The 16,603-nt window shown below is 35.9% G+C and overlaps 1 protein-coding gene across 7 annotated transcripts in view; it reads right to left on the bottom strand.

Moving 5' to 3' along the window:
* The window catches only part of ELP4 (elongator acetyltransferase complex subunit 4), a 142,194-nt gene that overhangs the window by 66,207 nt on the left and 59,384 nt on the right, over nucleotides 1–16,603 (bottom strand). For 6 of the 7 annotated variants that reach the window (XM_061356640.1, XM_061356634.1, XM_061356638.1 and 3 more), the window contains 2 exons: nucleotides 14,211–14,319; nucleotides 11,398–11,504 (listed from right to left, as the gene is read on the bottom strand). In XM_061356640.1, coding sequence (XP_061212624.1) covers nucleotides 11,398–11,504; nucleotides 14,211–14,319 — 216 coding nt within the window. Of the gene's footprint in view, nucleotides 1–7,136; nucleotides 7,586–11,397; nucleotides 11,505–14,210; nucleotides 14,320–16,603 lie in introns of those variants that run through there. The other variant, XM_061356636.1, reaches the window with a different exon arrangement.

The raw sequence follows: 16,603 nt of genomic DNA, 5'->3' as shown, positions 1-16,603 counted from the left end.
ATAATAATAGTTTGCAGAATGCCTCTTAAGTAAAATGTGAATTCCATTTAAGTATACAGCCCTTCTAAGAATCAGGAATCTCCTTTTAGTTAATCGCTGGCATATCTGCACACATTCAATATTAATGCTGTCTTTCTATCCATTTTTTAAACAGAGTTAAAGGAGTAGCTAAAACTCTGCCAATAAAATGACAGGAAGGCTATTTTTAGTCTAGATGATGTAGACCAAGTACAAACAGCCCACGGCTATGCTACTGTTGAGGATCAGATCTAAACACAAATACTAGATTCTCTTCTTATTAATTCCTTATTTTAACAGCAACAAGAACTACAAATGAAATACTGGTTCATATCTCTTAATAAACATCCTGGGAGAATCATTTCCCTCTGTACTATAGGCGCAAAATGTCATATAACTCCTGTCAACCCTACTCTCTGGTAGCAAAAGGTTTGTGAAAGGTCATTTGAGGCAGCATAGAAAAACTGTAATCCACACAGAATTACAAAGCCTTGTACCAAAAGGTGAGAAGTACTGATTAAGAAGTATACGGTGTTGCCTCAGGGGCTTTAGATTACACACCTGAGACATAACTGCCTGAAGTGACTGCAGTATTTATTGATTAAGCAACACATTACCAAATTCCTAATAAATCAAAAAGAGATGAAATCAAGGGATAACACCACATCATAAAGAGCTGAAAATACAATACTGCTCAGTTAGTGATATATAGTTGCTCAAGCAGCTGCGGGATGTGTTTATTCTATACATCATATACTGTGTATCAGGATGGGTACAAGTTGTGGCTATATCTACAAGCAGACTTTCCTTGGGCAGTCCCGAGAGTGTAGCTTCACCATAGCCTACTTGGTTCCTACTCTCAATCTGCAAGTAAGTGCTACCAACTCAGGACACCTATGTCTTTAAGACAAAAATACTAAAACCAGAACAAGGTCTTCCTTAGTTTACTCATTTCCTCTTTATATGATACATGAGATTTAAAATAAAAAGTGATGAATATTGTATTAAATCATTCAGAAGTTTCCTTAAGACTCAGCTACCATGGGCAAGCTGTCCACCTGAAAACTTTCTTAGGTGGTTCACACAGAGCCTTTTTCAAAACAAGTGAATGTACAGCTCCTTAGCAAAGATTACTGAAGATTTTAAAACTTCAAATATTAAACAATTATGCTATATTAAGAAGGGCAAGCACCATTTTGCATGAAAGGCGAAACTGATTTCTGTTGCACAGCAGTTCTCACATCCTACTTAAAAGTGATAAACTGTTCGGTTTTTTTTTCATAGAATCCCAGACTGTTTTGGGTTGGAAGGGACCTTAAAGCTCATCCAGTTCTCACCCCCTCCCATGGGCAGGGACACCTTCCACTAGACCAGGTTGCTCCAAGCCCCGTCCAACCTGGCCTTGAACACTGCCAGGGATGGGGCAACCACAGCTTCTCTGGGCAACCTGTGCCAGCGCCTCAGCACTTTCACATCAAAGTTTTCCGCTTTTACTTTCAAACATGACTCCAGCAGGCATGCTGCCCAAAGATTAGTGATTTAGTGTGAAGAAAAGGTAAGTCCATTTTGTAATTGATTTGTAAACATATGAATTTAATGAACCTCTAAGTGAAAATTCTGCAGTAATTTTTGCTATAACAGACTTGAAGTAGGATGAGAGAAGATGAAGAGCCTACAGACAGTATTTTCATAAGCTAAAAACTATGGGTTTCTCAAACCTTAAATATCTGAAATGAGCCATTTAAAATGAACTATTTTCAGTGAGTGGTACCAGCTGCTTTCTGAAAGTCAGGCAGCCAATGGCTGGTATACACTGGCACACAAATTCACTTTATTTATGTACTTTTGGGTATCAATACAAAGCGTTGGTTATTGCGCTCTATACAGTTACCACTCACATCCTTCAGAAGGAATGAATGAGGAAAGAGGGAGCTGAACTGCAGCTTGGTAATCCCATTCAAATTCAAGATATTATTCTGAAGGGCGTTAATACTGTGTTAACAGTAAACTGGCCAGAAATACCTCTTGAACTGCATTAAATAATCTTCTTGGGGACAGTCACACTTGATATTTGAAAAGCTATTAGTTTTTAATATGCAATAAAAATTTTAAAACTGCATTATGCATAACAGATTCCTTTGAAAACCAGATGTAATACAACCAAGAAAAATAAAAGAAAAATAAAATCAATAACAAGCAAATAAAACAACTGTGAGATAGAGAGCAATAAAGATGGCATGACCAAAGTCTAAGTCTATTTATGCCCTAGGCACCATAGTCCTCAGCCATTTTGCTTATGACAATCTACTTTTTGCACAATCCTCTCGGCCAAGAATATAAGAATAAAATGCATTCTGGAAATCAGTCACAAATAATACCTCATAATTTGGCCAAAGCAGAAAGTTGTGTTTGCACAACAGTTACAGAACATTTCTTCTTCACCTGAAGTACTTCGCAGTCTATGTATATTTTTTCCTCATGTCTCATTTCAGCACTTTTGTTAAGTCTTTCAGACTAAGAATAGTAAGACTAGTTTGCTCTCAATAAAATGCTTCTGTATGTTAGAAGTTCAGTAAAGGGTAATATCCTTTGCGAATCAGTAAAACAAAGAGATGAGCAAAATGGTATGAAAAAGTTTTTTTAGAGGTGAAGGATTTAAAGAAACCATAAATGTGTGTTTTTTTACAGATTATGTTAATCCAAAACCACTAAAATTTTTATAAGACTGGAAATGTTAAGCATTAATCTTGAATTTGCAAGATTACAAAAAAACAGTTTGGAATTTCTTTGGTTATGCATGCTATTAGTCATAGCAAACATTTCGCAACTTTGCTCTGTTGACCTACATAATGACATTTTAATCCTTCCCAAGTTTTAGATGGGTTTACCTTACAGCTTCCTACTTTACAGAATACTTTGAATCATTTTCTGCCCAAAGATTAATAATCAAAAGCACAACAAACAGTACTGAGATGAGACGACCCAGACAGATATGCATCTACCATGTAGAGATGTAAATTCATCCTCTTCTCATTCTTTTCAGTAACAGCCCTGAACTCCTACTTAGATGTATTTCAATAAGGTTCAGATATAATGTAAACCAGTGCTTGAGAAAATCTGACCTCCTATAAGCTTTAATTTTTATTTTCCTGCATTAATGTAGATGTATAAAATTTAGAGATCTGTGCTACTGTGTAGAATAATAGAATCATAGAATAGTTAGGGCTGGAAAGGACCTTAAGATCATCAAGTTCCAACACCCCTGCCATGGGCAAGGACACCACACACTAAACCATGTCACCTAAGGCTCTGTCCAACCTGGCCTTGAACACTGCCAGGGATGGAGCATTCACAACTTCCCTGGGCAACCCATTCCAGTGCCTCACCACCCTCATAGTAAAGAACTTCTTCATTTTATCTCACCTAAATTTCCCCTGTTTCAGTTTGAACACATTACCTTTTGTCCTATCACTACAGTCTCTAGTGAAGAGTCCCTCCCCAGCATCCTTGTAGGCACCCTTTAGATAGTGGAAGCTGCTATGAGGTCTCCACGCAGCCTTCTCTTCTCCAGGCTGAACAGCCCCAACTTTCTCAGTCTGTCTTCATACAGGAGGTGCTCCAGCCCCCTGATCATCCTCGTGGCCCTCTGGACTTGCTCCACCAGCTCCATGTCCTCCTTATGTTTAGGACACCAACATAACACGTAACGGCATCATTAAATTTGTTATTCTTTGTAAAGTGAGAACATAATAAAACTATGAAATATCCTATTTTTATTAAAACTTGGTATTTTAAAAAACATTTAATAGAGGTGGCATTCAGCTCCAGCTGAGAACTATGCATATAGTGCTTAATTCTTTTTGCTTCTTAAACACTCAACATCAGTATCTAACTTACACCTAAAGAGCACTACTACTTTAGTGAGAAATATATACCTTGTAGATAGAGTTTTTAGTCTTTACCAACCAACATTTTAACGAACGATCTCTTTATCCTACCTGTCCTCTAATACTAAGAAAGTGGGAATATTCCAACTACTTTATTTTTCTGCCAAATAAAAGATAACTTGACCCATTCATTTACAGACTGAACAAGGCCAATTCATTTCATGCGGTAGCACTGAACCTTAACATAGATCCTGTAAATGAGCAGTCCATTACAATATGTACCTGTGACCTTTAATTGCATTAATGGCTTTGTTGCCTGTTCTTCCATTGCAAAAACACCCTTATGGCATAAATATTTCTAAACAACATAGTTATTTGTTATAAAAATATACATGACTTCTGTTTACTGACAATGAACTGCAGATGCGCTGTATTTTAAGTGTTAAAAGTTTAGAATGGAACCCTCATGTTACACTTGTAGAATGTCAAACAACCCATAAATCAAAATTAATTATGAAATAAACTTTAGGATACTACAAATCTTCATATGCAGTCTAAAAGTTAACAGTACCTTCCTATATTAATCTTCAGAACATTAAAATAGTTTAGTCTACATTATTCTGCACTACACAATAAGGTGATATTTTCAAACTGAATTTGTCCACATGTTCACAATATACAAGTTGTATGAAATTCCATACACCGCATAAAACTTATCACTTAACTTCAGTTCTATGTACCATAAACAAGTTTTTTTTTTAACTACAAGTACGCCGAGTATTGTTTTACCTCAAGTTCTTACAATTTAAAAATAATCTCCCAAAACTTTATCTAAATTGTACTGTCACGATTTTAAACACGTTTATTTATTCAAAAGTGTTTTAAAGAATGTAATACATTTTTGACAGGCAGTCTTTTACAATATTGAAATCAAATCCTTGATTTCATCAAACCCTTCATATTCTGTGCCTTATTCCTGCAAGGCTCATGCCAAAATGATTTAGTTTGATTTTCTTTAACAATGGTAGGTTGGCTTGACAGCATCTGACAAAACAATTCAGTGAAGTACACCATACCAGGTAAAGAACCTGAACTGGCTACTAGATGAAATAAAGCAAAATGGAGCTTGGAATTATGATATAATTAGTTTTGCAGAAGAAACTTTTTGCAGTATTACTAATTTTAGATTAAGAAAATTTTATGGTGTTGTAATTAGTATGTTTTGAACTATGTTTAAATAAAACAGTGATAATGTCTTTATTAATATCATAGGAAAAAAGGCCAGGAAAAATCAATGTAACAGTGGCTTGACTGGCTTAAATTTAATCTGAATTTTATTACAATGTTTTACCACTCTCTTTTAGAAAGTTCAGTTTTATGTGCAGAGTTCCCTGCATTTGAGTCCCTGATCTGAAGTGGAGCATCCAATACTACAGTCTGCCACAGGTATGATGCTATCTGCTCAAGGCAGGCTGAGGAGAAAGAGAAGTTTTCCACATAAGCTCCAAGGGTACTTGTGTTCTCAAGCACATGGGATGAGAGACCCCAAGGATTTTATTACACTAGAAAATTAAAGAAATACACTTTCTGCAACCCTAAAGAAAAGTTCTGTCTCACCTTTGAGTCAGAAAAAACTAAAGTTTCACTTATGGTCCAGGCACTGGGCAGTGGGGCAGTCACAACTGTGTTACCCTCTGGCTTGGTAAGAGCAGATTCCATTCTGAGGTTGTAAGGCCCTAACGTGGGGTCAAGTCTTGTAATGTCACGATTTATCTACCAGAGTACATTGACTGAACTCCCAATATTACAATACATATAGTGTAACATATATTGGCTTTGGTGTTACAATGTGTGAACTTCATCTCAGCAAACAAGAATTCATTTCCAATTGCTATAGAACTATTACCTTACTGAAATTTATAACAAACCAATGTTTTGCCTTTTGTCAGCTCACTGGCTCACAGATTCTTTTTGTTAAAATATTGCCTAAAAGAGTTGATTAACTCAAATGTGTTTATTTATAATATTGCTCAACTTGATAAACATAAGTGAAATATAGTCAGTGTTAGGGGGTGTCATTAATGAAAGCTGCTTCAAATTTTCTTGGAAGAAACCTATAAGAAGTGATGCTGTTAGAGGTACGAAACGCACTTTCTAGTCTCACTGATACAGGGGTTGGTATGGCATGTATGTGTATTCTAAATATATGCTGATCCCATATGTACTGATGATTGGATTGATTCATTGCTCCAGAAGAAACAGCTCATGAATAACCCTGAACCATTATGTTTGTATCTGTTCTTGATGTGTTTAATGAATAACTACAAAATGTTCCAGGAGCACAGTTCTGGCACTCACTGACACCACCATCTCCTGAGTCTCTTAGGACCAAACTGTGTGATGCTAATACCACAACTGAAGCACTGCAGACATCAGTTCTGACTTGGTCTTACCACCTCTTTTGGTAAATGATGTACAGCAGTGGCTAATTGCACTTCTCCTTTAAAATTAAGTTTATTTCAGTACAGCTGGCATTAAAAAAAACCCCAAAAGTAGAAATACAGAGAATTCAGATGGAAGCTACCTAAAATATTTCCTGGTTTTAATTGCCAAATTCACCATCTTACAAGAAAAGTTTTAAGTCTCCTTCCAGGTACCAATGCTGGACACATAGCATACACATGAATGTCTGGAGCTGCAATTAAATCTTGCTTATTTTGGCAATCATTAATTTCCTCATAGTCTTTTTTTGACGGATGAAGAAAGGACGTTATTTTAATGCCTTTGGAGTCATACATTTACTTTAATTCTATACAGACCTAATTGCTGACTTCTGTGATTATGTTTCCTTCCAAAGACATAACCTTTACTCTGGCAATTACCACTAGCAAAAATGCACTGCAGAGTGCTCCACAGTACCATATTGCATCTGCCTGCCACTGAGAAACCAACAACTTGCTTGCCACAGGACTCCTCTCATTCTGACTTTCTTCTCCTATTAGGAAACACCTCTCAGAAAAGAATCTTCTGAGCTCAAACATTAAGCTCTGGAAACTTATTTTTGCTGTGTGGCAATTCTTTATATAGCATATGACACTTGGTTTCAAATTGAGCTGGTTTTTTAAGATTTCTATTCTGGTTTGCACAGGTGCTATACAACCATTAAAAAGAAAATCATATCATCTGGCTCATACACTTACATCTGGCTCTCTGATAAAAAAGTCACAACAAACAAACTGTACTATAAAACCTGTAGGAAAAAGCTTATTTTCCTCACTATAACCAATTGACTGTTACCTGAATACTTAAAAAATTATCAGTAAAACAAAACTAAGGAATTAAACCCATAAATTTTCATATTTGCAAACATTTATATGAATTTATCAAAGTTTTAACTTTAAATACATAATGTCAAAGGTTATGTTGATCAGCCAGTAACAAAGGGAGTTAATCAAATATGAATCTTCTCCAAATGTCTTGTCAAACCAGGTAATGACGTCCTGCCAGCCAAACTCAGAGGGAACATGTGAAACAAATACAAAAGTAAACAGGCCTTAAGCTGCCCAAGGGAAAGTCAGCAAGATGGCAATTTCAATCATTTGGAATAATACTAAAGCAGCCTTAGGCTCTTCTCAGAATGGAAACATGTCACTGTTACTGCAATATTTCAACAAATCAGACTGAAAAAGAAAGGAACACTTATGTAATCTCAGCCCTGGAACAGCACTTTAATCTACAGTAAGGTGGAAAATAATTAAGAGGAAATTCCCTTTTTGCAGGTAATTGTAAAAATATGTAAATAACAAAGGCAAACAATATTTCCTTAGAAATTTTGAGGAGTGAAAAAAATCAAACCTAGGCACAGATTCCTTTAGTTTTCATACAGTACGTTTTGGAAAAACAAAGACCAAGTTCTATCAAATAAAACTATGAACCTAACGTCCCTGTGAAATTTATCAAATGCTGAGGAAAGTTACATTCAGAGTTATAAACAAAGCAAAAAATACTTCAAGAACAATTCTGCTGAAAAGTTTCATTAAGATGAATGGGTTGTCATATCATTTAACTGAGAAATCAAAAAATATTTCAAATATTTGGGGAACTTATCTAATCAGTAAACTTTCAGTATGTGTCTAGTCATGTAGCCATCTTTTAGTCAATCATCAGAAAATCAAAGGCAAATTGGCATGACTCAACCCAAACTTTAATACCGCATGATTGTGTCGTGTAAGCTTGTTTTGTGAGAGGGCTGCTGTGGTTTTAGCAGAGAGATTAACGACCGGACCTAAGCTGGCCTCCAAACCTTGCCCTGCTGATGCCTCAAGCCCTTTGAAGTCTGACCATCATACCTGGCAAAACAACAGTGGGAACTAGGCTGGTGTCAGATCTAATCAAGTTTCCTGCCTCAGCATAGCTAACTATGGGGTACGCTAATTGGCCCAATTGCGGATTATACCTTTTGCTACAGATTCAAGACAATAATTTAGTCAAATGATGGTTTTTATCTCCTTCTAATTAAGATTCCGAAGTGGGAAGAAATAGGATTAGACAGGCTAACTTCAAAATTGTATCCTTTAAAGTGGTATGCACATAAGACAGATCTCTGATAATATTCCATATAATAATATAACACTAGTAACTACTGTGTGAAGATTTGGGAAAGCTTGATAGAGCTACTGCACCTTTTATGATAAACATGTAAGTTTTCCTTGAAAGGGTCTACCACATTATTTACAAATGAAAAATGAACACTCATAAATATTAATAAAAAATCTTCAATTAAAAAAAAATCCCTTCAGAATACATTTCAGTCAATATCATTTTGATGACAAAGATAGAGGAAAACCTGCAACAGTTCAATGATTCTGCAGACTATGAAGAGGAGGAGTCCCTCTCACAAAACTGCAATCTAATAAAATGGATTTGACATTCAAGGTTGTTTTACAGATGAGGGGCAAACCATAAAATGATTTAACTGGTAAGCAACCCAAGAGCTGAGAAAATCCATGTCCTATGCCCTTATTTTAAACTGTCAAAAAAGAATGATGTAGTTTTTTAGAGAAATTTTGCCATAAATCACAGGTTGTATATTTCTAACTTTTCTTACATAATTTGTTTTTAAAATGGCATTTCAAGTAGAGGTCAATATTTTCACCCTAAAGTGTGTATATAACTAAGCAGAAGCTTTCAAAAAACTATAACATACTCAAAATATATTTTTACTTCACGTTTAACCTACACACTAAAGAAATCATCAACTTAGTTGTACTTTGTACGAAGTACACTGTTGCTCGTATACAACACACAGTGCTGTGCTGCTTTGTTTTTACCACCAGAACCAAACCTGACTGTTGACACAACACACTCAAACCGCAGTTTGAGTTTGGTTGTGTGACCCTCTTATTCACATCCCTTCTTAATTCAGTTTTCCCTTGCTCCCATTCTCTTATGGACCTCACTGTACTACTCAGCCTAGCTGCCTCCCTTAAAAGTATGAGGAAGAAAAACATATATATTATAGATTACTGAAATGTGTACAGGAAGATCACAGTAGGACACTAACCCTGCCGGCTAGTTTGTGTTAGTTCAGCAGCTTATAGAAAGCACATCTCTGACAAAACCTGAAGTTATTCTAAAGGGGATGGAGCTAAGCAAGGAAGGGAGAAATCTTACAGGCAGGTCATCCATGCATGTCTAGGGCAACAGGTTGTTTCAAGAGTTCCGCTACACCCGTTTCCAACACTTCTGTCCCATCGCTAATTCCGTGCTTTTTACAGAGACTCCTGCTAAAGGTTTTGTCATTTTTTGCTTGGTTCTGGTTTTGTTTTTTTTCCTTCCAAATTACATTACAAATTGGAATCACAAACATAGCAGACAGAAAAAAAAATATATTCTGAGTCAGGACTCAGGGAGGAAAAAAACCCCAAACATTCTAATTCATAGCCATAATAAATGGAAGTTTACTATGCTGTGAAATGAGGGTGCACTCTTCTCTGCACTTCTAAAAATACTAAGAACATTTGCATTTCAAAACCAAACAGATGCTATTAAGGTATTTGTTTCTAATGTACAGCTCAAAAGCAGTTGTCAAAATGGGTTAACTGGTTTCACTAACCACATTCCCTGGACAGTGGCAAACATTATGAAGGAATGTCTTTGGGAAAAAAGTCCTCCTCCATGTATTTGCCTTTAAGTGGCTTCTGAAAAGGATACCTCTAGTTGTGAAACTTCTAGCACTCATGCAGAGATGACCTGCATGAAGAACTGGCCACCTGATTAACTATTAACTACTCTCAATAGGATTAGATAATTAAAGACATTGATGACCATTAATTAGGAGGAGGGCACCTTAATTTGTCACTTGATAGGGCCCTTTCAATGATTTATAGGTTAGAGCTACTTGCAATTGTGAAGGGGAGGGTGCAGTGAAGAGAGAGAACCCTTAAGTTACCTTATCAAGTGGCCAGCTAAAAAGGGCAGAGGGTCAAATAAGGGCCAAAGTGGTCACTTAAGGGTGAAGTCCCAAACACCAAAGCAGTGCCAAGCCACATTGACCATCATTTGGTGATGGAGTAAAAAATATGCTAATTTATTGGTGGCAATTCTCTCTTTTTATGGTTTCAAGCAGTTAAGACAAGCGGCCTGCTTAAGAGCTTTTCATCTGAAAAGAGATTAAACAAAATGGTTTGTCAGGGATGCTTGGCTGTTTTATGTCTTTGTTAAAAAAAATCTGCCCAGACTGTACCAATGACTATCACAGCACCCTGAAAGCCATCTTCCATCTCTAACCATTACTTGGTTAATAAATACATCAGCTCTAATTGCTTAATAGTGCTATGTTCATTTGCTCTTTAGCAAGATTAAAATGAAATACATCTTTTGTATTACTGCCTTCTATCAGGACTGTCTGCATAAAGGTCATAGAAAAAAGTTTAAATTTAGTAGGAAATTTACTTAGGGACATTAGTGTAAATGATACTGTGTTTAAAATGACATAAAAGAGCGAAAGGTGATTTCAGTAATGCAAAGAAAATGGTTTCTGAATACTGATAAGGACACTTATCCCTCATACCACACACAATTTTAGGCAGCATTATACATTAAAATCCCTCTACTGGGGTAATAACATGTAGCTACTTTCCCACCCACTAACATAAGTAAGAGCAAGTCATTAACATTTAATTAAATATGCTCCTGACATCCTTAGAAACATGTCACACTTTGTTATTGAAGGTTGTGGCCTACTTTCTATGTACATTTTCAAGCCAAATAAACTATTTATAACAGACTGATTTAGTGCCGCAAATGAGACATTTTTAATTAGAAGTCATATTGCAGGATTTTATAAAGCTGTTCTGAACAGCAAAACCAGAGTGAAATGAATTTACAACATCTGATGCATATTTCATGCATTTCACAAAATGAAACATAAGAGATGGGATTAGCTCCACCTTTTGGGTTCTAAATAGTGAAACAAAACTGTTTCTCTTACCTCAATGGTGAACAGCTTCCTTTTTAATCTAAAAGCAAGATCCTTCGTGTCTGACACATCACAGCTCAAGCCATTAAGCCGAGGAATCTGACGCACATGAACCAAACCTGGTGGAAAGAAAAGAGTAAAGGAGGAAAAAAGAATTAAGAAAACGCTGTCATCTAGATGCATAAATTAGTCCTACAGCAGAATTCTGTATATTTACACACTCATCCTCCCCTTTTTAAACTGGAGCTTACTACCAGGAGCAATGAAGCAAACGGTGTGATTATACTCAAGTAATCAAGCAGAATAAGATAAACAGAAATCCTTTTGCGAGGAAAACTAATTGCACTTTGGTACAGAAGTACAGATGTAAAGAGCGATCTTAGTACTTGTCAAAACTACAGCCGGTTTGTGTGTGATTTTCTCTTTTATTTACAGTAAGCAAATATGGCTATCACCTTGCATGCTGCCCACGGCACCACTGAGTGATCTTTATTTTATTAAATGCACCAGTAAGCAGCCAGCAAAACAAGGCTTATGGGTTAGTGATAACCACTGAAGCTCTAATGAGAAGTACTTCGTTTTGCGCCCTGAAAACAACTTGAAAACAAGTTGCTGGAAAATACTGATTCAGATCCTGCTTTTTGAGAAATTTTAACCCCTATGCCATGCTTGGAGAAATACATTTTCTTTGTGCAGGAGGCTTACAGAGCTGTTCAGATGATTTTAACAGTACTAGGTGCACTGCAAGCTCTGCATTCTGTCAGCTAAAGCTCAAGCTGATTTTTTCTGACAAGGACGCTGGATGGTTTTTGTGCAGCCTAATATAGTTTCTGAACAACCTAAGGGTGATTTCCTACATCTGAAACCCAGGAAAATTCTACAGGGCTTCTCAATTACTGGCCTATATTTGCTATTCATAAAGTTACCATCTAAATGGAAATACTGAACATTTATAAAAGACAACTTACTTGAAAACGGCAGCTGTGAGAAAAACCCCAAGCACTAAAACCCTAATTTAAAGTAAGGCAAGTATTTTTTGGGAGCTTTATTTTTTTTATTTTTAAAAGAAGAATAAGGGTAGAAAGTTTCCTAAAACAGAAATAATTTTAAAAGCACCATTTTCATGGGTACAAAAATTACAAAAATTCTCAACAGTATTAGAAAAATATTTTTATACTTTGCAACCTTCTACCCCTGTCTCCAGTCTGGCAACACAGGAGAATTATTTCTTTGGCTCATGAGTCCAAAATAGAACTATTATGTATAGAAATACCAGGTATAACACAAGGTTGCTTATATACAATATTCTAAAAATTTTAATTAAAAATCACCTATATAATTCTTCTGTTATTATATGGACTTTCCAATCATTTAGATTTACAGACAGCTTAATAAAATTATTTGTGTAGGATTCATTAAATAATGCAATAATTTAAGTAAGCTTCCACTGAATGTCAAAATCTTCCACCATCTGCAGTAATTAAATAATCTTAAAATATATTCTTAAGCAAACGGAATCCACAAAGTTAAAACTGTCAAGAATACCTTTTTTAGACTGCTAAGTTACGGCTGCATTAACCTCAAAAGCTACGTATATTGGCTTATCATTTTTATTTAGTAGTACCAGAAATGATTTAGCATACAGTTTTACAGGAGCCCAGGAAATAACTGCTAAAACACGCACTGTCTTAAAGAATTTTTTCCTTTCCCTGAGAAAGGGAGTATCAAATTGACAGAATTATGTTAGCATAAACAAATGCCACAGCACCATTATACAGTTGGAAAAATAATGAGGAAAATTATTCTAGCTTTTGTTCACATTTCTTTCTTTTTTTGTTCACCTTTTTTCAGATAATGAGATGTGCACTGTTTTCAGAGTAAAAAAGACTTTTCTCTGATTTATTAATTACAGCCTGCATACACACAGTGGTGTCTCAACACCATCTTTGCTTCTTTTTCTGCGTATGCCGCTATGGAAAACACTGCCACATTCTCACATGTTTACAGCAGGTTTTGGATAAGCAGTTTACTTTCAACTAAAGGTTTCTATGGAACTCCAGTAGTATCATAATAATAATAGCTGTAATTTATGCACCCTCGGAGCACCGCTCTGGATTAGCTAAAATAGTTTCTCATTCACTGCTTTGGCTATGCATGACTTCTAATCAAGTCCTTGAAAATTTAAATAGTTCTGCTGAAGCAGCTAACATAGTCTTTGGGAAACAACAAGATTAAACACCATTACACATTTTGAAGATAAATCACTTGAAAGTGTACATGATTTTGTAACAAAATTAGTTTTGTATTTTCCATGTCACACATATGCATATCCATTTCTTTAAATGTGTGCCATAACGTAAAGCTGAAAACCAGAACATTATTTTTAGATCAAGTTTATACAGCACACCATTTAGCAGCTTATTCACCTTAATATATGTTTTCCTGTGTTCTCTATTTAAAACTTGGCAAATCAAAAGTATTGATTTCATGACAGGTTCATCTCGCTGGTCAGATGATTGCCAAGGTTCCTCTGCATGTGAATTCCCCAAAGCCTGCCTGTTGAGATGTACATCTGATTGAGCCATGCCTCCGTAATATGGCTTGACAACATGCAAGGAGTTGCCATGTTTCCTTTGCAGCCTTAATGCACTTTACTGAAAATTTTCCTAACTCAAGCCTGGTTAGCAAGAAGAAACATTTAAGAGGTTTATTCTAAAATGAAATCAAATGCTACTTTATAGCTGATACCCAATTGGAGGGTAAGCCACTAAGTGCCCTAGAAACACTTAGGGCAGACTTTTTGCATTGCTAAAGATGGAACTTACCATGGTAGTCCTTGTATAATGGATTGGTTTCTCTCTCTGAGCCAATAAATGATTCAAGACCAACTACCGTATCTGACAAGTTTGTTACACGTTCCATAATTGCTTTATTCTGTAAGACATGGAAACAAAATACACATCCTATGTGATGAAAAAGGTAATTAATGTTCAGAGAGTAAGCCTTGGTCTTCTCAATGGCAAACTGTGGGGAAAAAATAGGTCATCAATACTTAGAAATTACATTAGAGGGCTTTTTTATTTTTTTAAGAAAAAGGACTTGAAATTTTGGTCTAAAGAAAACATATATTTGACAAGGAGAAACTATAAAAGGGCTAACTCAGCAAAAAATTAATATTTTCCTAAATCTTCAGAACATCAGCATTTGCTCACATCAGAGATATTTACAAGCTATATGGCGGTTACAGCACCTCTCATTGACTTCTACTAGGAGTCAAGATGCTCAACTTTTGTTTGTGCTCTGAAAACTTTGGGTTTGGATACACTTAAGCATATCTCTAAGATTTTGAGCAGGTATAACCCACATGATTATTCATTTTGGTCATCAGTCAAAACCATGGAAACCCAAAGCATTTCTGTCCTCCAGTATTTTTCTTTCTGAAACTTTCTCTCTACACAACATATGAATCTAAGGTCTCAAGTAGCATTAGAATTTCTCAATATATTTGTGGTAAGTGATGCCTTACGCCTCATGCAACAATGTAGTGCCATGTGCCTTAAATAAGCTGTTTTCCGTGCAGTTTTCCTTACTTAATTTTATGGAGCAGAAAGCAACATTCAAAGGTGACAACAGAGATCTTCAGAGGTAACTCCAGATTAAATGTTCTTAAATGATTTGATGATGTCAGTATTTAATGAGAAAAAAAAAAAAGAGAAATAAAAAAAGATACAAATCTGTGCTAAAAAGCAAAATACTACTTTCAAATAAAAAGTTGTTATCTTGCAGCTGCCTGGACACCTGGTATACTTTTGTTCTTGATGGCTGTAGGTGATATACCCATCATACATTCATGGGTGTCAAGATCAAACACCTCAAAATACCCATTACAAGTATGAAGAAGCTCCAAGCTACAGTTTTGCATTTTTTATGAATTTTAAAGCATTTTGTACATTCTGCACTTCTTTCATAAACTATACAAGCAATGCTTCTTATGAAATGCCAATTTAAATACTGTTAAAGTACTTGATACTAACAATTTGTAAAGTAATTAGGAGCAGAGAGAAGGGAAACATCCCTTGGTAAGTTGGAAAAGTCCATTCATTGTAATGACATACAGGTTCATTTCTTAAAATAGCGATTAGTACAATTGCTTTCAGGAACCCACGTTTCAGTGACAGTCTATTTCCTAGTCCCAGAGAGGCCTACAAAGCAGACATGAAAGCTGAACATTTCCTACTCTCATCAAAGAATAATCTGAATTCTGTTTGTTGACCACTACATAAAGTAAGTTGTGGCCTGCCTGCACAGACCAATCTGCTCAGGCTACAAGGCCTAAATCCTCAGATCCCATGGCACCTATACACCTCCTCCCTTCCCCACCTTATGGGCCAGATGGCATTAAATCCTGGGGACTGGTCTCTTTTCAAAGCCGGTACTTGTGCACAGGCCAAAATGATCTATCCCCATGGAATCAGGGAACTTCAGTTTTACCTACAAAGTCTAATAACGGATAATGATAAAATAGTGTTACACTACAGAATTTCCTTTATGAGGAATAACATGAGTGATCTGAGTTAAAAGAACACTGGCTACCCATCAATCCCTAAGCTTTGTTATTATATCCACAACTGAAATACTAAAGCTGACTTGCAAGTCATTTCCTCTTCTAGGAAGAGAGAGCCAGTATACTACATATTAATGGAACCTTCTGGTTACATTATTCTACAGGGGCAACCACATAAAGGTGGTATAAATATAAATCAGAAGTAGCCAGGGATCTTTACATTTCCATAGACCAGAAATGACCATATCTTTCCAGTTCTTCAGCAGGTTGCTGGATGTTATTTGTATTAGCAGGCAAAACAAAACTGGTACATAAATAAACAAAATTATGATTTCTGGAAGCTAACCTAATTCTCAGTATAGAAAAAAATATTCTACCATTTAAAGAAAAATTTGCTGTCCAGTAATGTTTTTGCTTGCTGGTTTGGATAAAAAATGGGTTACAAAAACTGGACAGAAAGATGGCCAGCCATCAGCAAGGTATCCTCACCATTAACAGTCCTGCAAACCACAATAGCATCTTTCCTATTTGGCCTTAATTCTGGAAAGATTTAAAAGTGAGGGACAGCAATGCAATAGTTGCCTAATGATATGTGTGTCAATGTTGGCTTCAGTTTTTCTTAATAGGTTTGCTTTCTTCAATTGTAGTCTGTTT

Source organism: Neopsephotus bourkii, unplaced genomic scaffold (genome assembly GCF_033783945.1).
Source record: "Neopsephotus bourkii isolate Nb327-2 ecotype Australia unplaced genomic scaffold, CSIRO-AGI_Nbou_v1 NB_860, whole genome shotgun sequence".
Classification (NCBI taxonomy): domain Eukaryota; kingdom Metazoa; phylum Chordata; class Aves; order Psittaciformes; family Psittacidae; genus Neopsephotus; species Neopsephotus bourkii.
Note: the sequence above shows the minus strand (reverse complement) of the source record. Positions and strands in the feature narration are given on the sequence as shown.